This window comes from Cynocephalus volans, chromosome 13, assembly GCF_027409185.1.
Source record: "Cynocephalus volans isolate mCynVol1 chromosome 13, mCynVol1.pri, whole genome shotgun sequence".
NCBI lineage: Eukaryota > Metazoa > Chordata > Mammalia > Dermoptera > Cynocephalidae > Cynocephalus > Cynocephalus volans.
This window is the reverse complement of record NC_084472.1, coordinates 20,173,133-20,197,634: the sequence shown is the minus strand read 5'-3', so window position 1 is coordinate 20,197,634 and position 24,502 is coordinate 20,173,133. Positions and strand designations below refer to the sequence as shown.

Below are 24,502 nucleotides of genomic sequence, written 5' to 3'. Positions count from 1 at the left end.
AAATGAGAGGACATCACTACAAATTTTGCAGGTATTAAAAAGGACAATAAGAAGGGCCGGCCTGTGGCTCACTTGGGAGAGCGCGGTGCTGACAACACCAAGTCAAGGGTTATGATCCCCTTACCGGTCATCTTAAAAAAAAAAGCAACAACGGCCAAGCTGGGGCTGCTAGAGCTCAGGGGAAGAGGAGGAGAGATGTACAGAGCTCATGAAGGCAGCAGAAGCCATGGTGAGAGAAAGGACCGCTCTAACCATTTCGAGCACCAGCCACTTCAAGGCTGGCCCTGGTGAGCGCATGGAGCAGGAGCTGGCAAAAGCAGCAGCTGTGCTCTTCAGATAAAGTTGCTTAGAGGTGGCAGGGAGAGGAGGGCCTTGGTGGCCCCCAGGCCAGCCAGACCACTGACAGGGTTTCCGTGGACCCACATAGCAGTGAGGGGCCACAGACAACTGAAAAAAGGAGCCACTCAGAGGCTGATGAGTCATCGCAAGGGACAGGTGCACGGCCCATCCCATGGGAAATGTTTGGAGTGAGAGGGTGGGGGAGACGGGCCCACCAGGGGAGCATTGAGGCACAGCAAGAACAGCTGATCTGCCCCCCACTCAGCACAGGACCACCCAATGGAGACTGGTCAGGAATATAGAACTGTAGGGGGTGAGTTTGCTGGAAAGTCTCAGGCCCAGACAGAATTTCCACACATCCCAAGTGTACCAGACCTCACAAGATCCAGCAGTACTTAAAAGGTCAACAATTAAAACCTGAGCTGCACAAAAAGCCTTCCCCAGAGAATCAGCAGCAAAGCAGAAATTTAGCTCAACCACAGGGCTCAAAGTGCCAGTTCCCACAAGAAGTTCCCCATTTTAGAAGTAAGCAAAGGACAACAAATTAGTTCCAGTGTAGAGTTTAAGTGGTGGGGGCAGCTAATAATCCAACACAGAAGCAAAAGAAACACTCACAGATCAGAGACAAAGTTCTGATATTAACCAGTAAAGGTCTAACACCACCAAAGAACACTTTGTAAAACCTAAAAGGACCAGAAGCCCCCCAGGTTCCCAAGCTGGGGGGGAAAAAGGGCTGAGGACCTCAGCCATGCTCCTCTGACATCTGTATCCAGCCCAGCGATGACCACCCAGCTGCCACCAGAAGTGCCCCTGGCTCTCGAGCCAGAGTGGTGGGGAGTCAAGGGTCTCAGCCATTCCCCCGCAATGTCCACATCCAGCCCAGCAACTACCACCAGGCTGTCACCAGAAGCATCCTGGGCCCCTGAGCCAGGGCAGTGAGGCGTCAAGGGACTCAGCCATGCCCTCCCAATGTCCAATCCAGCCCAGTGATGACCACTAGGCCATTGCCAGAAGCCCCCTGGGCTCCCCTGCCAGAATGAGGGGGTGACACAGGCCTCAACCATGCCCTACCCTCCCTCCTTCCTACTCCTCACACCCTATCTCCCTCCACTTTCCCTTCTCCCCTTCCTCCCCAACTGCTCTGTAACATCTTAGAATGTAAAAATAATAATAATAAATCAATAAATTAAAAAGAAAAAAATAAGGGTACATTATAAACAATTTTATGTCAATACATTTGATCACTTAGATGAAATGGACACATTATTTGAAAGGCACAAACTACCAGATATCACTCAAAAAGAAATAAATAATCCAAATAGTCTCATACCTATTTTTTAAAAATTGGGGGTTAGTGAGAAATTGGTAAAGGGCCACAAAAAATGATTACAGTGTGTAATGTCAAATATACTAACTGTTCTGATTTGATCATCACATATCGTACACAGGTATTGACATTCAACGTGATACCTCACAAAAATGTACAATCAACTGTTTTTCAATAAAAAAGTAATAATAAAATAAATAAAACTTAAAAATTGAAATGGAAAAAAAATTGAATTTGTGTTTTGCTTTGTTTTTTAAAAAAACTTCCAATGAAGAAAACCTCAGGCCTACATGGCTTCACTGGAAGATTCTATCAAACATTTAAAGAATTAATACCAATTTTACACAAACTTGTTCATAAAAAGATAAACAAACCTGTGTCTTCCAAATACAAGACACATAAAGGCTCTATGAGAAAAATTAGGCCAAAATGTTCAGTGAGGAAAGAATGTTCACTTAAAAGTGCTTTGTGTATTCACAAATACTTTCCACCAGGAAAAATCTAATCTCCACTTGGATCAGAGGAAGGAGGAAACCTCCAGAACCTGAAACAGAGTCAACCTCTTCCCTTTCCACTTGAGGACCATCCATTCCGGTAGCACCTATTCACCCAGTATCTGCTCAGGGCCATGGGGACTTACCCTCAGGTCCTTGGCCTGGGTCTCCATGTGCCTCATCTGCTCCAGAGCACCTGCGCTGGCACTCAGGCCCTGCAGCTGTGACTTGACCAGGCGGAGCTCCTCGCCCATGGTGGCCAGATCATCCAGGAGTGTCACCACACAGCTGTCGCAATCTGCAGGGGCCACAATCAAAGGCAAATGTGCTGCAGGCTGGAGCCACAGGAAGCAAAGAGAGCACAACATATGTACACAGACCATCACGGGCAAAATCACTGCCCTGGCCAGCTCAGGGAGGGATGTGATTCTGAAAAAAGGGAGATCCCTGTACACAGGGAGCACTTTAAAAAGAAATGGTGATTCTATGCCACTGGTTGCTTCTTTCGTATGTGAGGAAAATAACAATAAGTAGCTTTTATTTGTGGAGTGCTTGCTATTTACCAGGCATTGTGATAAAAGGATTACAAGCATTTTCCCAACAGCCCAGGTCTAGTTATTGTGTCCATTTTACAAATAATAAAAACTGAGGCTTGGAGAAGTCAGGTCACTTGTTGAAGGTCACATAGCTAGTAGGTGACAGAGGCTGCGTTTGACCATAAGTAGTCCTCCCACCATTGCTTTCCCAGACTGGAAACTGCGTATCCCAGGATGGGACTTGCATATCTTCAACTAAAACCCACAACTTGGGAGGGAGAGGGAGGCTTTTTCTCACCATCACATTCTTCTGCAGGGCCGCTATCTTTGGGTTCTTGATTTATGCAATCTGAAATCAGGAAATAACCAAAGAAGGCATTGTGATTAAACTTACTCTTCATTGGCTTTTTAACTTGGTTTTCAGAAAAGCTAGCTTTGGAAGAGTTTAGTCACCTGACTCCTTAGTATCACCTGCCCTTCCTCCCCTCCTCCCCAACCACTGAACTTCTTTCATGGCCTCCCTGATTATATACTCCAGTTATTCTCTACAAAAGGGTCATCTCCATAATGAGCATGCTCTTCCTATCAAAATAAAACTCCTATTTGTTGGCATCAAGGCTTTCATCATTGGATAGCCTCCTATATGTTCATTCAACATTCAACTATCATTTGAGAATACTGAACAAACATTCACTGAGCACCTTTGGGCATGCACTCTGTGCCATGGCCCCATGCTAGCTGCAGGAAATGCAAAGATACCAAGACAAAAATCCCTACTGTCCTGTGATTTAATAGTCCCACAGCAGAGGCAGAGAAATAACCAAACAGTGTGACAGACGCTGTGATAGAGGCATACAGTGCAAGTGGGCCCACACTACTACAGAACATGTAAGCTGTTTTGATGTTCTCAGCTATAGTCAGGAACATCTACTGGTCATCCTTGGACATTCTTTGTTCCTTCCACTTTTGCTCCTTTCCCATGCCACGCAGTTTTACACTGAAATCACTTCTTATTTCCCTCTGAAAAATAATCTGATTTCACCACAGCAAAACTCTAAGCTTGAAATCTTTCTGTGCATGCTACAAGAGGTTTTCACAGTTGTTCTCAGCAGCCAGTAATATTCCATGCTTTTAAACTACATTTACTTTTGAAAAATTTTTAATTGATACATTGTAATTGTACATACTTGTGAGTTATGATCTGATATTTTGACACATATATATGTTGTATAATGATCAGGTCAGGGTAGTTAATGTATCAATCATCTCATACTTATCATTTCTTTGTGGTGAAAACATTCACAAGCCTCTCCTGTAGCTATTATGTAACAGGCAAAACTCAGCTGTTAACCATAGTCACCCTACCGTGCAACAGAACACCAGAACTTACTCCTCCTTTCTAATTGAACTTTGTGCCCATTGGCCACCTCTCCGTTTTCCCTCCCCTTGCCCCTTTGCCAGTCTCTGGTAACTACTGTTCTACTCTCTGCCTTTATAATATCAACTTTTTTTTTTTTTTAAAGATTCTACATATGTAAACCACATTGACTATTAATTGCACACACAAAAAAAATAAATTCATTTTGGAAAATTTGGGAAAGCCAGAAAAATAAGATAAAAGCATCACAACTGATCCTACTACTCAATCAATGTTTCCTTTATATATCTTTGAATACATTTTAATTTATTATATATAATTAAAGGTTTCTTTTACTCACCCTTTTTAAAAATCTTATATTCATTCTTAAATGTATATATAGTAGTGGCACTTTTATTTCCTCACTTAGTCTGTAAATGCCTTTCAATCAAGAAACATGGCTTCATTTCCTTCAGTCTCCCATAGCACCCTGTTCAGTCTATGGGGGACTTGGTTTATGTGGATGATTGATTTATCATGCAATTTTTCTCAACAAGTTTGAGGTTTGATCACCAAGGAATCCATACATTATTAGTTGAAAAAAAAAAAAAGCAAAAAAAAGCTCACAAGAACACGAAAGTCTCATGTGTCAGCATTTTCTTCCATTTTTGAAATAGTTACATCCTCTCTTCAAGTTGCTTATTTTTATGATTGGAGTAGGGGGAAAGGAGGGTTGAAGAGGTATTAATATCATGAATAAGCTGTGTGTGATGTTGCAACTTCTTGAATATCTCCAGTGACATCAGAAATCGCCTCCTTTTAAAAGTCTGTTTCATCTCTAAATAGCTTTAAACATTTTACCCTTCTTCCTTAGAATGATAGAAAATAGATCTCCCTCTTGCCTCCATTCTTTGGTATAATCTATCCATCATACCATAGACGACAAGAACACCTTCCTCCCATACTCCAGCCTTTCAAATACGTCCTTTCCGGGTCTTCTTTTCACTGCCCTGGTCAATGCTTCCCCATGTGACACAGTTTCAAGTCCCTTCACAGTCTTGCTCTCTTTCTGAACAAACTGTAGTTCATCTATTATCTTCTAAAGACATAAACTTCATGTGAGGACTTCCATGAGCACTGTGCCAAGGGATGGTGAACCACCTGGCTTTAGACACCAGAACTCAGTCATGATAGTCTGAGGTGTCTTAAGGGCCACATCACATTCTTGAATCATACTGAACTTACTGCTGACTACAACTTTAAGCCTTTTTGCACCTCCTGCTACTAAGCCACATCTCACTTATCACATACTTAAAGGTTGATTTTTCCCCATTCAACTATAGGATGATATGCTTATCCCAAACATAATTTTGTCTGGTTAGAACTGGCCCATGATTCCAGGCTGTTGAGGCCCTTTTGTATTCTAAATGTGTCATAGGAAGCATTTGCCATCCTTCCCACCTTCGTGTCATTTGATGACTGGGTAGGCATCCCTTCTATACTTCCATCCAGGTCAAAAACATTGAACAAGATGGAGCCAAGGATGGAGTCCTGAGGCATGACGACTGCTGTTGACTGGATGCCCCTCAACCTCAGTGAGGGTTAATTCCCTCTGTAACTGCCAAGGGTGGGAAATCCTATCACGGTAATTGAAAGGTGGAGCCTTGAAGAGGTGATTAGATTGCAGGACCATGCCGTAGTGAATGGATTAAAAATAGTGGTCAGGGTATGATTCTGAGGGCTTTAAAAGAAGAGTGAATGAAGAGCTGAGTCTTTCTCTGCTCTGCTATTTTTGCAATGTGATACCCTGTCATCACTATCACCACCACCAAGACCTTTGCCAGCTGTGTTTCCCGGACTTTGGACTTTATAGCCTCTAAAACTGTAAGCAATATTTCATTTTCTTTATAAATCACCCAATTTCAAGTATTTTGTTGTAAACAACAGAAATGGATTAAAACAACAACAGATACCTCATCTTGGACTGGCATTAATCCATTTACTCTGCATTCCTTTGGGAACAGTCACTTGACCAGATCTAATCCACATATCCAGGATTTAGTTTTTCATCTTGTCCATAGCTTTATGATGAGAGGTTTTATCTAAGTGTCTGGTGTTATACTATGTCAATGACATTTTTCTGATAAATCCTATTAATATTCTCCATCAAAGAAGGAAGAGACTAGTATTCCTTTTTGTTCCAAGTTATTCTTAATAAATCCATACTAACTCCCACTAATTATCTTTTCCTTGGTGTGTAAAATCCATCCCAGTTACCCTCCCCCATCGCACTTCTTCGGATACACACACAAAGAAAGTTGATGTGATGATAACCCTACAATGCAAAAGGGAGATCTCAGCAAACTCACCACAGTAGGGTCTGAAGTTATTTTAGCTATAATTAGTTGAGTTTTAAAAACAATTTACTTTAAAAAAAAATTGAAGTAAGTTATTCACCAAAGCTGTAAATACTACCTAAGCATCCCCAAGGTTGTCAAAACAAGAGGACAATTTGTTAGCTGTAATTATGTAGTATGCTTCTTGAAAATTTTTGCTTGAGTTCTTAGCCTGTTAAATGCAGGTTAAAAGAGGTGTGCATCAATCTTACCTCCAGTCAGGGGGTCACAACTGCCCAACTGGCCATTGCTGTTACAATTGCATGGTTGGCAGCTACCTCCAAATTTCTGGGGATTCCCAAAATATCCTGGTGCACACCTACACAAAATATAAGAAAGAGGAGGAACACCAAATAATTCATCACTTATTCCACCCAATTTTCTTAACCTCTAGCTCCCCCATTTGGGATACTGTAACCTTGTGGGAGGAAAGCTGACAGATTTGCAAGAATGAATGTTTCTCAATACAGAGATATTAACCCCTTGAATGAGATCAGGGAGAGTAGGAGGCAGGCAAGGATTGCTCATTTCTTCTTTTCCTGCTCCCTGGACTATCAAGTTCTCAAATACCCCCGTAGCTGAATGGCAGATGAACAAAATGTACACGGGAGCAAAGGGTTTGACCAATCAAAATTGGGAAATCAGGGGTGGCTGAATTGTATATAAGTTATGTTTCTGAAGAATCACACAATTAAATATAGCTTAATTTAAGGCTAATTTTCTCACAGAAATAAATTTAAAATAACAGTCTATAACTTCAAATTTCTGCATGTAGGAGGACTTTCTTATATTATTATAGTATTCAACACTGTAACCCACAGATAAGTACAATCAATTATGTTTCCAAAAAAATGCCCAACCTGATTAGTAACCATGAAAATGAAAATGAAAACAATGAGAGATCATTTTTAACTCACCACAGTGGGGGAAAAAAGCTTGTTAGTGTCTTGTGTTGATGAGAATGAGGACCAGCCACATCACTTACCCAGTACTTCTCATGTGTGTGAACTGATATGAGCATTTCAAAAAACAACCTGGCATTATCTGTATACTCTTTTTTGCTTCTGACTTTGCATATTTTTCATAAATTAAGGAAAACAAAAAAAATTTCCTATCGTACTATTCTAAGTCTGCCTAATTCATTTGCACTAATTGCTACAGTGTTGTATATAACAAGCTTAAACAACTGGCCTAGGGCCTTTATTTTTCTAGATAATTTGGTGATGAGAACCAGTTCCTGACTTACAAATTTAAAGATCATATTTCTTTTATTCTTAGATTCTGTTTATAAAAAAGTAAAACACACATGCTAGTGTTTCTGGAATCGGATGTAAATTAAAATGTTTCCATTAGCAAAGTTCCACTCCCCATCCAATCAATCCCGAATTGTCATTAAATTAACGTACAGTGTCTTATCGTCAATGGAACTGATAGAATCAAAGAAATACGGTATTTAACATTTTCCAAAATTTAAGCTTTCCATCAAAAAACTGTTTGGCAATTTTTCAATGTACTGCACTGATGGATACACTGGTGATATAATGCAAAGGATCAGGAAGAGCTGGCTGGATCCCTGACTCCACCACTTACTAGTGTGGTCTTGAGCTTAACCCTTTGAGCTTAAGTTCCATGAAAACATGGATTATTATTTTTATTTTTTATTTTTTGCTGTTTTGCTCACTGATACATCTCTAGCACCTGGGATGGTGCCTGGCACACAGGTATTTGTTGAATGAATGAGTGAACTATTGGACTAATAATACCTATTTTGGTCAATAGAGATAAGAGATAATGTAAAGAATCTGGCACCATACCTGTACATTACAGACATTCAAGGAAAGGTAGCTATTATTATTAGACATGATGAAATATTCATTTTATAGTTGGTATCAGTTGGGATGATTACATTTCAAAAGTAGAGAGGACGCTGTATTTCCCAATTATCAAGAAAAAAAGTAGATAGGAATTGTATTCCCCAATTATTAAGAAGGTAACTAGACTGAGGTGGCTTATCTAAGTCTAGTAAGCAGGGTGGTAATGTACTAACAACAAGGCTTTACTTTATGACTGGCCGGCCCCACATTCTACCTAACAAATGACACTACGCAGAAGATCAATATTCTAAAATACTTTATTTTTAGGTGTCTAAACTTTATGCGTAAAAGATGCATAATTACAAACCTTATATTATATTACTTATAAAGTCACATAAATATTCAGGAAATTGGATTCCACTTCTTCCTTACTCTTGCAAAGTACTAGTTACTAATTACAAGAAATAATCAGTTCTGTTATTCTCATTTTATGGTAGCAGCTAAACACAGAGGACTGAAGTGAAGCTTTCTGAGTTCACAGATGACATTGGTACAACAAATAAAGAGCAGGGAAAGTGTCTGTCACCTGTGACTCTGTGTGGATGAGGGAGGAAAAGGCAGTAAGAGTCCAGAGGGCTTTCCTAGCCCCCTCCCCAGTTGGCTGCTTGCTCCTCTACCCAAATAGATTCCTGTAAACATTCCTACTTGTCATCCTCTTCTGTGCTTGTGTTTATCATTGCAAACTTCATGACTAGTGTCAGGAATGATGCCTGGTGCCCAATCCATGTTTAACAAATGAAAACTATTGACACCAAAATGGCATTTACCTGCAAAAAAAGTTTAAAAAATTCTGAAGACAATAGCTTGCCTTCTTGAGACCTCAAATGTAACAAACAGAAGCTGAGAGAACTGTTAATTAAAAATTTTTCTTCAAATCAGTTGCCTGCCAAATGTATGTCTCATTGAGCCCGTTGCTGTTTTCTGCTTCACTGTTTATGAAAAACCATCTGGAGTATTAAATTAGGAAGCCTCTCCCAGGTGTGAGTCCAATAGCTTTTAAATCAGAACCTGGAATCCCTTCCCAGCCGCTAGCTGCCAGCCCCCAGCCCACCTATCCTTCTAGTCTCCTGTAGCTGCCCCTTCCTCCCCCACCCTTCAAGGCTCGTTGGACGTCTTCCTATTGACTTAGCCCAGTTGTCTTATCTCTTGCTTTTTTAATGGCTTGTTTTTGTGTCTGTCCACCACTGGACTGCAAAGCCCTTGAGGACAGAGTCTGTGCTCTCTTTGTTAATGTGTCTCCAGAACTTAGCATAAAGCCAGGCATATACTAGGATCTCCATACATTTTTCATTGAGAGAAAGAATTAATAAATGTGAAGCAAGTGTGGGAAAGGTTCCTTTTGCCAAAATGGAAAATAGAAGAATGTTAAATCGCTCCCTTTTACTATAGGACAATGTCCAGACTCAGCTGCTGCCCTGTGTGCCCATAAGGCAGTCCCACCTTCCCCATGTGGCAGGTATCCTCCAGCCTCTTGGGCTTTCTGGTGTTGCTTCCCCAACCTGACCACCTGCCACCCCCACCTCCCAGCTGCACTGGTTTGAGTCATCCCTCAGACCTACTGAAGTCCTCCCTTATCCATATACTTTTCAGATAAATCCTAGGCTAGAGTGGTCATGCCTTACTGTGAAATCTGGTTGAATTAATTTTCTGTTCTTTTAAAGTTTGGTCAAACTCTTTTAAAGTTTATTCACAAAAAAAATGTACGAGAATGATCAAGGAAAAAATTTTATATAAGGGTTCCCAGGGGAGCCTTATTCAACCAAATATTCAAAGGTATTTTATACTTTCAGAAATGATACAGAAGTGATAATGGGACACAAACCAAATTAAATGGACAGAAACAAATCCAAGTGTATATAGAAATTTTGCATACACACATTTAGCTTTAGTGAATTCAACTAAATGTACTTGGTAAAAGAGAGAGAACAGGAACATATAAGAGCATGAGATTGAGAGGGAGAAGCAGCTGGAACATCTGTCCCCATTTCACTCAATCAGTTCACATCTTGGGGTGAATGTGACATGAGGGATATGAATCCCCCAGCTGGTCTAATTCCTTGTCCCTCTGCTAGAGTGAACATCTCACACTGAGCCTGGTTCTGGAGTGTAACCAAACACACAGGTATTTCCTGCAACACAACTCCTGGATTACTGAGAGACAGATGGGGTGTTGGGATATTTAAGGTTATTTGAACTCTTATCAATTTTTGCCTTACATGTTGACCTTTAATCTATCTGCCATGTGATTATGCAAAACCACCAAGGAGGTTAGGTTCTGAACTTTCACCAAAATAAAGTTTTGAATATAAGGAATAAAACCATAAAAGTACTAAAAGAAAATATACATAAACATTTATATGACCTCTCTAAGCATGATACCAATGGCTGAAACTCCAAAGGATAAAACAATAGACACAACTACTACATAGTAAAACTTAACTACTGCATATCTAGAATTGACAAAAACAAAACCAAAACCATACAAATGAGCAAAAAACAAAGAATATTTGCAACATATATTATAAAGGGTTAATTTCCTCTAAAAGAATTTTGTACATACCAATGAATACATAAAAGAACACTAAAAAAAAGAACATTCCAATAGAAAACATGGGTAAAAGACCTAGAAAAGAATTTTATTTATTTATTTATCTATCTATTTATCTATCTATCTATCTATTTATTTATTTATTTCTAGAGAGGAATTTTAAAAATAAGATTTAAAAAATGGCCAATAGCACATGAAAAAAATATCTAGGGATATCTAGTTATATTTGTGTACAGGTAAATATAGGGATAAGTTGGGGGAGGGTAGAGGTATACAGAGATGTGTCTGTAGGGTAGGAGTATGTATAGATATTTGTCGGTGGATGGGTATGTAAGAATGTATGGAGGAGATGTACCAAAGGCTGTGTGTGTGAGGGGTTAGGGGTACCTAGGGATATATGGAGGGTGAGGGGTATGTAGAAATGTGTATGGGGGTTGCGGTACACAGGGATGTGTTTGCAGTATGCAGGGCTATGTGTGTGTATGTGTTGTGCTTCACTGTCAGATTCCTGAAACATGTAAAAAGCAAGAAAGAGAAGGATGTTAATGATTTATTAAGTGAGCAGTCTTGTATTTTTCCCAGGAGACCTTTTTCCAGCCCTCAGTGAAACTAACAGCCCCACCCCTAGCTCTGAGCCACCACCCAGCAATGCCCCACCCACAGCGCTGTCCGCAGCAGCTACTGGCAGAGCCTCCCCACCCCCACCTGCGGGCTGGGGGGGGAAGAGTTGCGGGGGCGGAGGGGAGCAGCACCCACCTTTCACACTGTGTTCCCGTGTATCCAGGTTTGCAGGAGCACCTCACGTTTTCCCCATTTCCAACACAGCCAGTGGCAAAACTTAAGGAAGACAGAAAAAGGCTCCAGTAAAAACATACATCCACAGGCTTTACGCTCATTTTTTTTTTTTTTTTTTTTTTTTTTTTTACCACAAAGGACCAACTTGCATTGAGTGAAAATTGAAACCCAGGATCCGGCTACTTTTTGTAAGAAGAAAATTTTACCCATCAGGACGTGTAAAGATAATGATGAATTATTTCAGCTGACATTGAGCAAATTGTGATGAATAAGGACTGAAGGCATTTATTTTATTTTTGGCTTGGAGAAATGCATTCCTTCCCTTTAGACAGAGCAAAGTAACTCTTTGGAAGAGATAATTACGACAGCATTTTTCCAGGAGTAACAAAGAAGGAATAAAACAAGTCTAGGCAGAAAAAAGAACAGAGAGTTCTGACTCTTTCTTAAAATTTTCTCCCTGTTTATTCTAGTTCTTTTATATTGGGCACATTGCCTTCTGGGAAGAAAAGCTGGTGGGAGCCCCAGAAAGGAGCACGGAGCACGCCCCCCCCCACACCCCCCCACCCCACCCCCTGCCTTGGAACTTCTGTGGTTAGTTATGGGCAATTTTCACATGTTTTTCAAACCAAGTTGTGGATTTTTGATCCCTTTTCTTTCAGCTCTACACTGATGTATTTTTGAGAAGGGGGTTTTGTTTTGTTTTGTGTTTTAAACAAAGAGACCGTGAAAAAGCCCTGTTGCCATGTGAAGGGTCTGTGTCTGCCCACTGAACATTACACTGATGTAAATCTGAGGGGAAATCACTCTATTTCTCATTTGCTAGTAAGAAAATTCTTATTCGGGAAACCTCTCTTGGCCTATTAGATGGATACAGAGTCAATGTCTGTAAAGGGACAGTTAGAAATCTGTCAGCAGTATTAATATTGCAGAAGGAGAATTAGATAAATTTACACAGCTTTACTGATAGATCTGAGGAGCTAAGTGTTACTTCAGCTGCATTGAAGCTGGAAGACGACCTTGATGATAACAACAGGCTTTGCAACCAAAAATGAAAAGCTCTTTCCAGGCACCCCAGTGGAAGTCTTGCTGCTTTCTACTCTCGCCAGCTTCTGTTCAAACAAGTCTGGGCAAGTGTCAAGCAACAGATCCCTTTACAATCAAAGCTGCAGGATGGGGCAGGCTTAACGGTTATCAAGTACACAGAATGCAAACTGGGCGAGCATTTCAAATGCATATCTCCAGAAATGCCACACTTGGGTGATGTTCTGGCGATGTTAAGACTTGGCCAGTTTTCCTGATACTGGACTGATATCAGTCTGTCTTTGCAGTCCACACTTGTTTCTGAGCCTGTGTACTACGGGTGATGTATCAGTATCTTCTTGATTTTCAAACCAACACTTGCTTCACTTATTTGTTTTGTTTTGCTTGGACCCCATGATGCACACATCATGATGAGCAAGACGAGGACCAGGTGTCAACCCCAAACAGAACACCATGAAAACAAAACGGTGGCTTTTTACCTACTGGCCACGCTGGAGCCTGAGTGCAGCTCAGATCATGTCATTCAGTGGCTCAGAGCTGTCTCAAGCCTTCCCATCACACTGAGGAGAAAATACAGATGCTTGACTAGAGGCTGCAAGCTTCCACGGGGCCTGAGCCCAGGCTGCCCTGCCAGCCCCCTCTCCAGCCCTCTTTACTACCCTGCACTTCAGTCACTCCTGCCTTCCTACTGTCCGTGAACACGTCTTCACAGGGGCTTTCCCTTCTCTTTTCACTAAGATATTGCCCAGGCTTATTCTACCCCATCATTCAGGGCAATGACTCCAGGCCACCTTCTCTAAAAACAGCCACTCACTATCAATCATAAAACCCTATTACAGAAAATGTCACTTCTGAGATCATACTTCTTATCTGTGTATGTATTTATTGAGTGTGACAGCCTCTCCCACCTTCTCTCCCTCCCCAGCCCACTCCAGGTAAAGCCCCGTGACATCAGAGCTCTGTCAATCTTCTCCTTCACTTCAATTTCCCCTGCAGAGTGAGGGCCGAGGCCCAGCACCGTATTGGTGCTCGAGATGTAATTGTTTAGCCACCGAATAAACAACTAAAGTAAGGAGGAAAAGGAAAAGCCTGCAAGAATATGACGTGGAGGCACTGCTTCTGTCGGTGAGTTTTTTTTTTTTTTCTTGCACATTGTGTTTGTTCATTCTTTTAACAGATCAACTTTATTAAGATATAATTCACCCATGTAAAGTACGCAATTCTATGGCTTTTAGTATATTTACAGATTGTACAACTATCAGTACGATCAATTTGAGAACATTTTCATCATCTCAAAAAGAAATGCCATAACCCTTTAGCAAACACTTCCCCTTTCCCTGCTTCTTCCCCTACCCCAGTCCTAGGCAACCACCAAACTACTCCGTCTCTATAGGTTATTTCCAAGCTTTCCCAGTACCTGTTGGTATGAGGACACGGGCAGACTCTACAGGATCCATGGACAGCGTCCCGATAGTGACCCTCTTTGCAGCGCTCACAGTGTTCCCCAGCAGTATTATGCTGACAGTTCTTGGGACAGATGAACAGGACAATGAATAGCAGCCTGTTACATTTATGACTTTTGAGATCATTGTAAACTTAATTAATGGTGATATCAGTTCTACTAATCATATATTTTTCCTGTCTATCTAATCATCTTTGATGCCCTTTCATCAGTTATTTGGAGGCATGATGTAGTGGGGACAGACCAGCTGGGTTCAAATCCCACTCTAGCATCTCATAGCTGTGCAACCCTGGGGCAAGTTCCTTCACCTCTCTGTGCTTAATTGTTTTTGTATCAATTTTTACTGACGTATGATTTACATACAATTGCAGTTTTCCTAAAATATACAGTTAGAATGATGCCCACTTTCCAAGGCTGTTGGGAGGATTTAAAAAAGTACAGGCCCTCAAGAAATATAGATTTTTCCCCCTCTTCCCTTTAGAATTGCTTTTATGAAAATTACCTTCATTTTACTTCATAATTCACTTAATGATATACTCTAGAGCAATTAAATCGAAATACGTTAACACGGAATTTGTAGCAACAATACAAAGTTGCATAGTATTTGAAGATAACACTCAACTTATATTCCAAAGAATCAAGAAATTAATTTTTATCTAAGCTTTTTATTTATGTAAATCAATTATCTTCATGTCAATGTCAATGTCTAATGATAGTTTTTCTTCAATAAAGAGTTGAGATGATACAACTTTGCAACGGAGGAGTCTATTTAGACAAAGCCTAATGGATTGTGTTGAATTTGTTTATTTTGTGGAATTTTTTAGCCCAAGATAACCTTTCTTGGCTTTATCCTAGTAATAAAGATCTAAATGCACAAAAACATCCAGGAAAACTCCCCTTGCTGTGGGCATTTGATAATTCAGAGATATTTTGTATTAATTATATGGCCTGGCATAAGTAAAATTTAAAATTGTTGCTTATATATTTTACCTCTGTATGCAGAGGTGGTACTTGGGTAGAAAACTTTATTGTTTATTGTAAATAATATCTAAAGCTAGGTTGGGAAAAACAATATCCACGTATATCACAAGAGGACACAGCTTGTTTGCAATGGACAAGACTGCCCTTCAATCATAGATGTCATCGGTCTGTCTAGATTAAACAAATCCATCCTTCATAAATTGTTGAATAACCGAGAATCATACAAAACACCAAGATGTTAAGGATTCTTTTTATGCTTTTTGGTGTAAAATTGTGCTATAAACACAAGGGATTAATATGCATTTCAGAAAAGGAGGATGCTGCTCACATGCTGAGATTTGATCATTCCCAGAAAGCTCACCCTGTCCAGAATCTCACTGCAGTGTGGCTTTTTCCTTTAGGTTCGGACACTGGGAAGGAATCCATCCGAAGGTTTTTCAGCTCCCTGGGAGGTGGGGGGCGGTCCTCTCAGGGTCAGACGAGGGCACCAGCGGCTTCCCTCGTCTTTACCTTACTCAGCCGCCCCAACTCTCTCCTGAAACATCCATTCTTTGGAATGAATTATTTACCTTTCCACTTTTGTTTTCTTTCTTTTTCAATCTGAATGACAACTTTGAAGAACATGCCTGGATAGATATGTCTACTTAGCTCTGAGGCTGAAAGTACTAGAGAACATGGTAAAACAAGAATTGTGATGAGGACATCTGCATCCTACTAAAAACATTTGGAATGCGGTCCTCCCCAGGGTGAGGGGAGAGGATCGTGGAAGGGGGTCAGAACCTGTGTTGCTTAATAAAGTCCCATAAGAATGTCTCAGTTGCAGGCAGCTACATTGGAAGCTGTCTTCATCAGTCTGCAAACCTGAGGCATCTGCCTATCAAATCTCCTTATGTTTACTGTGAATGAATGAATGAATGAATAAGTGAATGAATAAATGCCACAGGAGCCCATATCCACTCCCATAGCACATGCTCTCCCATCTCCACTTGACAGCAAACGTGTATTGGGCATTTTCTTTATGCCCAGCTATGCTAGGTCCTAGGGATGCACAGACGGGCTGGTACCTTGACTCAGGGGTAGGTTTGACCCTGTAAATAGATATATTCAACATAATGTGAAAGATATGATGACAGTGGTGTGCCAAGATCCCATGAGAGCAGGATCAAGGGCAGCTGGCCCTTATGGAGCCTCAGGGAAGGCCTCCTGGAGGTGTCCACATAGAGGATGTAGGAGGGGACTAGCCGGGTAGAGAAGTGAGGGAAGGACATTCCAGGCCAGGGAACAGAGCACACAGAACATCAGTCTTGCGATAGGGTGGCAGCCTGTGAAGGGATGAGAAGAAGTGGGTGTATCAGAGGCTGAAGTGCAGGGGGCTGGGATAAAGTGAGAGAGAGCCCCTGAGGCTGCACAGAGGTCCCAGGCTTCCTCCCATGCTTGAGCCTCAGGGAGCGGCGAAACGGCTGTGAATTTCAGATAAACCATCTGGGGGCAGAGGGGAAGAGGGGCTCACGTGGCAGGGAATAAAAAGAAGGAAACTAAAGAAAGAAGATGGGAAGAGAAAAGGGACATGGGAACAGAGAGGAAGATAAGGCAGGGGCGACAGAGACAGTAGAAGGCAAGGGGACTTGGGAGAAGAGGAGAAAATAAGTGTAGAAGAGGGAGAGGCAGGGGCTCTGCAGAGAGAAGGGGGCCCATTGTCACTCCTGCCCTTGCAGCTGGACATATAGTGCTTCCCCGTGAGGTGGGCTTTTCTTTTCAAACTTCAAAGTGTGGAGAGTTGCACACGTGTGATGATCCCCGATTTTAGAAGTTTCCTTTGGACTTTGAGAGGTGGGGGTTGTTGATTTGCAGTGGAATTGGCCTGAAAGCCCACTTGATGTTCAAAGGCACTGACATCCTTATTACGGTGCTTTAAAAATGAGAGCTGCAGCCTTGGCATCCCACAATGGACACATTTCCCAGAGGCAGCAGCAATTGCCACCGAGCAGTTCAATGAGCACAGACCCCATGTGTGCACGTGTGTGTGTGTGTGTGTGTGTGTGTGTGTGTGTGTATGTGAGTGTGCATGCGCATGTGTATACACGCACACTCCTCCCTAGACAGCAAGCCTTTTGAGAGTAGGGATCACGTCTGATGATTTTAAGCCCAGCACTTAGCTTGGGACCTGCCACAACAGCAAATGCTCAGTAAGGATTTCCTGAATGAATAGTCTCTAGCGGCCACGTGGCCATTAGGGACAAATGAAGACAGAACTACAAAGAAAGGAAATGGGAAGGAAAATCTTGTTTGATTAAACTATGAATTATGACTTTCACAAGTTATCCTTTCACTGGGTGAATGAACTACAGAGAAAGCTCCCTTTGTTCTTTGGTGTCCTTTTTGTAAGGTGGACTTAACATTTAGCAATGCTTCAGTGATAAGATAAATATTTAATTAAAGCATCTACCTGTGTTACACACCGTATGCTGTATCAAACATAAACTATGATATAAAGGAATACTTATAAGCTGAAAAACAGTATTTCCCAATGTCTTTCATTCTTTTTGAACTTATAAGGTTACAATCCAACAAAATATCCTATCAAGCGGCTCGTTACAACAATTTCCTGTTCTGGCCTGTCCCATCTTGCAGAGGAAGCTGTTCCCTAGGACACACTGAACTAGCTTAATACAGCCTAGGAACTCAAATAGCTGAAACATGCCCTAGTTGCGTTACACAACACAAAGGAAATCCGTGCCAAGGGAGTGTGTTTCCAAAGAAGCACCACGCAGCCAGGGCTCTGTGTCCTGTGGGTGCTGCTGCTCTCTCCTTCTCTTGGAACTATCCATCCTCCTATCTGAGAAGCCCCCCACCAGCTACCAGGGAGAAGACCTCTGCTGAAAGGGATGAAAAAAGTCAAATAAAAAAGGTTCTGCTCTAGGATACAAAAGAAAAAGTTCCTAAGAAACTAATTTTATGTGGGACAATTTTATAAAATATTCCCAAATAAGATCACTTTCCAGTGGATAAGCTGTAGACATCAGGGACTGCCTTGAGGCCATGGGAATGGGGTGGGGAGAGTCAGTACAGGGCACCTGCAGCCCGAGGACACTAGGTTGGAGGGAAGGAGAGGCAGTGCTTTCTTTCCTGCACACCCTCCTCTCACCTGTCTTCCCCTAACCCTGCCTTGGCAGTCGTGAAAAGTTGGTGCTTGACTGAGTAAGTCTGAGCCGTAAGCCCTTCTCTGCATCCCCTTCTCCTGTTTGCTTTCCTGAGTTAATGCTCATCTGACAGGAACAAGTCCCACATCCTGCCACCCCCTGCCATCCCAGCAGAACTGGGGCCCAAATTCAATTGCTCTGATTTATGACTCTGGCAAGAGTTAAGTCCCACCATCTACCTATTAGTATCATTTAATGATGCAGAGATTTAGTAGCTTAGGTGTAATTTAATTGTTCAGACAGGTGTTCTCCTCTGATGGTGCATGTTAAAATGGAGGAAAACATGAAATGTAAAATAATTCAGCCTGATAACTTTGGAGCCTCCTACATGTTACACAGCAACTTCTGTTGAGGGTTTGTTAGGAGATGTGACCTTGACATCTCAGGGCCTAGTAGGGGAAATGGGAAGAAACAGATTGCTGCTGACAGCATTAGAGTATCAATTTACTCACAATACATATTCCTGAGCCATCCTGGCATCGATTTGAATGTCCATTGCAATGGCAGGGAACACACCGTCCAGTATATAAGTCTTTGTTGTCCCGATAGTATCCAGGGCTACAACCCTATTTTTCAAAAAAAGTGATTAATCAATACAAAGAAAGAAAACAATGGCTATCCACAGCAAGTGACAATTCTGACTGAAGTATTCACTTTTTAAACCTTCTTTCCTTCAGTCAGTGTGTGGATTTCTAATTTCAACCACCAGCCAGATCCACTTGCTTTTTGTTAGGTTCTGTTTCTTTCCCTGTTATGGTGGGAGCGTGAGACAGATGGTGGTAAACCAGAGAGACAGCAAGTGTGCAGTGGAGGGTGGGTGTGGACTCCTGTCCTCCTCACACCGGTTGTTTTCAGGGTAGATGGAGAGGTAGAGGGATGGATGCATAAAGAGGATCAGAACCCCAGTCATTAGGGTAGAGAACATCTACTATGGGTCAAATGTGTCCTCCAAAAGTTCACATATTGGAAACTAAATACCCATTATAACAGTGGTAAGAGGGTGAGAAATCCAATTATGTTATTTGAAAGGGGGGCCTTTAAGAGGTGATCAGATTGTGAGGACTGTGCCCTAGTGAATGGATTGATCCATTCATGGAGTAATAGATTAATGATTTAATGGGTGGTCATGGGCACAGTTGTGATGGCTTTATAAGGAGAGCAAGTGAGCAGGTTAGCTCTCTGTTGCTCAACTCATTCTTACCATGTGAGACCCTGGTCACCACAGGACCCTGTACAGAGTTCCTACTAAGAAGAAGGCCCTCACCAGATGTGTTCTCTGGGCCTTGGACTTCCCAGTCTCTTAACACTGTAAAAAAATAAATTTTAATTCTTTATAAATTACCCAGTATTCTGTTACAAGCAACAGAAATGGACTAACACCTAAGCAACTAATTTCAAATTCGAGATCTCTTTGGGTAGCTGCTCCCTCTCCAAGTGGGGGTTGGGGCTGGTGGGGGGAGCAGTATAGGAGAAAGAGGGGATAAGGAGTCTTAATTGGGGTCTACACAATAATGGCACAATCAGTGGAATCACTTTACTGCCACTCACGAGTATGTGTGGGCAAAGGGAAGCTAGGGGAGTGGAGGGCTCGAGCTCCCACACAGGACTATTCATGAATGTCCACAGTAAACATGCAGAGACCCAGCCTGAGGCAGTTCCCCTATGTTTGGTCTTTTCTTGTTCAGTATGGCTTTGATTATTTCTATCTTCAGTTTATTGTCTCTTTCCAGTATAATACAAGTTCTTATTTTTCATCTGGATGAAAGGATTATAATTTTCTTTTCATGAACTGATATCTTTTAAAAAGGATTCTTGTTAAGAGTGCCTCCAATAGAAAAAAAAAAAAGTGATTATTCTTATACAGCTATTAAAAATTATTTAGGTTTCTGTCCTTAAAGAGAACTATAGAGGAGCCAAGGGCAGCCCCTTCCTCCTGGAAGCAGGCAAGTAGCATGCTGAAAACACCACTTTTGTGCAGGTGGCCCACCACAACCACCACCATGGCTGCTGCAGAAGCAACTTGATGCCACAGCAGTAGCCACAGCTGCTGTGCAAGCAGCCCGCCAGACACTAGTCTACACTGATACAAGAAGAGTCACCAGTGGAGACCAGAAAAAGAACAGGAAGTCTCTTTCCTCAAAGCCCGCTCCAGAGTAACAGAAGAAGCAACTGCTCTACTAAATGACCAGATATCAATGTAGAGATACTAGAAATACAAAAATCTAGGAATATATGACACCACCAAAAGAATACAGTAATTCTCAAATACCAGACCCTATAGAGCAGGAAACCCTTGAAATGAGTGAAAAGGAACTCAGAGCAACAATCTTAAGGAAACTCACTGAGATACAAGAAGAGTCAGTTAAACAACACAACGAAACAAGAAAAAAAAAATCCAGAATATGAAGGCAGAAATTTACAAAGAGATTAATACCTTAAAAAAGAATGTAGCAGAACTCATGGAACTGAAAGATTCACTCAATAAAATAAAAAACACAACCAACAGCTTAAGCATCAGGCTGGAACAAGCAAAAGAAAGAATTTCTGATCTTGAAGACAGTCTTTTCAAAATAACCCAGGTAGACAAAAAAAAAAGGAAAAAAGAATTTTAAAAAATGAAGAAAATCTAAGCAAGCAGACCACCTTAAGTGCACAAACATTTGCATTATGGGTGTTCCAGAAGGAGAGGAGAAAGGAAAAGGCATGGAAAACCTGTTCAACAAAATAATAACAGAAACCTCCCAGGTATAAGGAGAGACATGGACCTTGAGATCCAGGAGGCTCAAAGATCCCCAAATTATTCAGCCCAAAAAGATCCTCTCCAAGACACATTATAGGCAAAGTGGCAAAGCTCAAAGAAAAAGAAAGAATCTTAAAAGAAGCCAGAGAAAAGCGTCAAGTCACCTATAAGGGAGCCCATATCAGACTAACAGCAGACTTCTCAGCAGAAACTCTACAGGCCTGAAGAAAATGGCATGTTACATTCCAAATACTAAAAAAGAAAAAGTGCCAGCCAAGAATACTGTACCCAGCCAGGCTATCTTTCAGAAATGAGGGAAAAATAGTGTATTTTCCAGACAAACAAAAGCTGTAGGAGTTCATCACCACATGACTAGCCCTACAAGAAATCCTCAAGGAAGTCCTGCATCTGGAATCTGAAAAACAATAATCACTACCATGAATACACAAGAAAGAACAAAACCCAGTGGTAGAACAAAAATGAAAATGAGAAAGAGAAAGAAACTAAATCTTACCATCACAAAAAAACCATAATGACAATGTAATAATGCACCTACTTTATTTCTGATTTTAGTAATTTTGGTCTCCTCTCTTTTTTCTTGGTCAGTCTAGATACGGTTTGCAAATTTTGTTGGTCTTTTTAAAGAAGCAAGTTTTGGTTTTGTTGATTTTCTCTATTAGTTTTTTAATTCCCTATTTCATATATTTCTGCTGTAATCTTTGTTATTTCCTACTTACATTTGCTTTTGGTATAGTTAGCTTTTTTCCTATTTTCTTAAGGTAGAAGTTTACATTACTGATTTGAGATTTTTCTTATTTTTAATATAGGTGTTTACAAGTATAAATTTTCCTCTTAGCACTGCATGAGCCCTGCATCCTATAAATTTTGATGTGTTGTGCTTTGATTTTTATCTCAAAGTACTCTAGCTTCCCTGTGATTTTTCTTTTTACTCATTGTTTATTTAGGAGAGTGTTGCTTAATTTCCACATATGTGTGAATTTTCTAAATTTCCTTCTGTTATTATGGTCAGAGAACATATTTTCTATGATTTTAGTCTGTTAAAATGTATTAAGACTTGTTTTGTGGCAATAAATAAATAAATAAAATTTTTAAAAAAAGAGAATTATAGACATGTTCTTTATTTTGGCAGAGCTAATTAGTGAGCAGATTAAAATCAGATCCCCTATATGCCCTATCTTTAAAGCATCAGGAAAAATTAATATTTCAAGATAAAAGATAGTATTTTATCTAATCCTCTTGAAACAGCACATATGTCTGTAAGGCTGTGAGACTGCAGTCAAAGGAAATCTTGAAATGAATAGTCCATTTTCATTTGTCCACAGCCATAAAGGCCTGTACCTGGTCAAGCGAAGAAAGGAAGAAACCAACTGACTGGTGGGAGGGGGGTTAGGCAGAATGGAACCTCCCAGTTGCTGCCAGGAGCTCCTTCCAAAATTACCAGTGAATACAGATTGTACACAACAACAAGACCATATTTTCCAATATAATGTTCCTTTACATTATTAGGAACCATGTTCAGGCAATAGAACACATTACTTTATGTGTTATATGAATAGGCTTGTCTAAAGGAGAATCAAAGTATGAAAGGAATGTTTTTTTTTTTTGCTGAAAGCACAACTGAGTGATACATCTGAACAAAATGTAGCCAGTGTTGGTGCAATCATATCCACAAACAATCTCTACTAATAAGTGGCAACTACCTTATAACTACTACCATATATTATATTACCCACTTATACAATAATTGTATTTGGTAAAGAACAAATTGTTCAAATAAACAAATAGATCTGGTTAGTTTATGAACATGCCTAAGTAAAAGCCATAATTAATTAAACATGTTTTGGGGGAGGATAGTCTATCCCTACTAAAATTACACCGCCCATCTTAATTTGCTTTTGATTAGAAGCAGAAAAAATGCTCCGCAAGAATCATATATCAGGTGACTCTCAGAGCATTTGTCAGTTACTGAAATATAATCAGATTCTTACCTCTATAAAGCAAGCAAAACCACATTTTACAAGACATTCAGTTCAAGTATTCAGATTGTATTGAAGACATACTTTTTAAATGAAAAATTAATGTATCCTAATACATTATTTCAGTAAAGGGGTTTTGTAACTAATTAAGCTTTTTTAAAGTGATAAGTTTTCAGGTTAAATTTTCCAGTAAACTTTCGTAGTACAAATGATTAAACTGTGTCCCTACCCGGTTTCCAGGTCTATTTCAGTAGCCATAGGATCTATTTCTTTGTAACATCCAGGAAGTTTAAAGAAAAAGAGCAGAATTTACGTTTCATGCCTGGCAAATTTTGAAGCTTGCCTGTTAGGTATTATTCAAATTTTGGTCACTTTTCTCAAGCATGGATTTCACTGTTTCTCATGTTTTACTTTGCGGGTAAATTTTGTTCCAAGCAGAATTTGGAAACCCACAGGCCTTGGACTCTTATGTCCCAAGGCTTGGGTTATTCCCTAAAGGGCAGAAAGTTCCATAGTATATTAACATCCCACAAGCATTCAAGCTCTTGACTGTCTCGGCATTTCCAGGTGGGCTGATGTTTATGGGGTTTGCGGTTAATAGCTCAGGAGAGCAATCTGTCAGGTACTGTAATAAACACTGTCAGTCAACGCGACGGGGAGGCCATCAGCCCCTCCCCCGGCCCACCCATTTGCTCATTAATCACCCTAACTTAAAATGTCACAAAGCTGGGAACACGTCCCCATCCGAAACCAAAATTTAAAAGGGCTGTTACCTGGCTGGGTCTAACATCCACATAACTTGCTTGCAGATGACTTTGACCTGGAGGCTGAGGAAATACTACCCTTTGCTGCTGTGAGTTGTATCCCAGACACTGCCCCAGGGCTGCCCCAAAGATCCACAGCCATCCCGAGCTCTGGGCTGCCCGCCTCACCGTGGGGGGCATCCTGCTTCCTGGGCGTCCTGCCGGCTGCACACGGACCCCTTGCTGCCTCCTGCTCCTCTTATACCTGCCTTCCTGCTCAGTGCCCAGGCCTGCCTGACTCAGGTGAGGAAGGCTGTCTGCGGCGGGGGCCCCACCTTTCCACTTCACTCATGAGTCAGCCTGTGCCAGGGCGCACATAACAGTCCTGCAGGTGAGCACACTGCTCTGTAATTCCTGTGAGGTGGGGCAGCCAGCCGCCACCTTCTCCCCACCGCACCCTGCAGCCATAAATCACAGGCTGAGTCACTCAAAGAACACGCCCTGGGCCTGAGGCTGCTAAACCAGGCTCCCCTCCTTCCCATGGGCTATCTGTCTTAATCAGGCTAGAAAAAGATAGGGGAGAGGGAGAAGGAGGTGGGCAACCTGTGTGCTAAATGTGGCAAGACAGGCGACCCCCGAATGCAGGGGTAGGTTTGAAAAGTAGCAACTCTG

General features: G+C 41.2%; 1 protein-coding gene across 1 annotated transcript in view; it reads right to left on the bottom strand.

The window, feature by feature from the left end:
• The window catches only part of LAMA3 (laminin subunit alpha 3), a 242,277-nt gene that overhangs the window by 48,553 nt on the left and 169,222 nt on the right, over positions 1-24,502 (bottom strand). Inside the window, exons 39-44 of the mRNA XM_063076630.1 lie at positions 18,803-18,916; positions 14,125-14,234; positions 11,628-11,708; positions 6,662-6,768; positions 2,995-3,045; positions 2,307-2,458 (exon numbers count right to left, since the gene is read on the bottom strand). Of these exons, the coding sequence (XP_062932700.1) occupies positions 2,307-2,458; positions 2,995-3,045; positions 6,662-6,768; positions 11,628-11,708; positions 14,125-14,234; positions 18,803-18,916 (615 nt within the window). The remainder of the gene's footprint in view (positions 1-2,306; positions 2,459-2,994; positions 3,046-6,661; positions 6,769-11,627; positions 11,709-14,124; positions 14,235-18,802; positions 18,917-24,502) is intronic.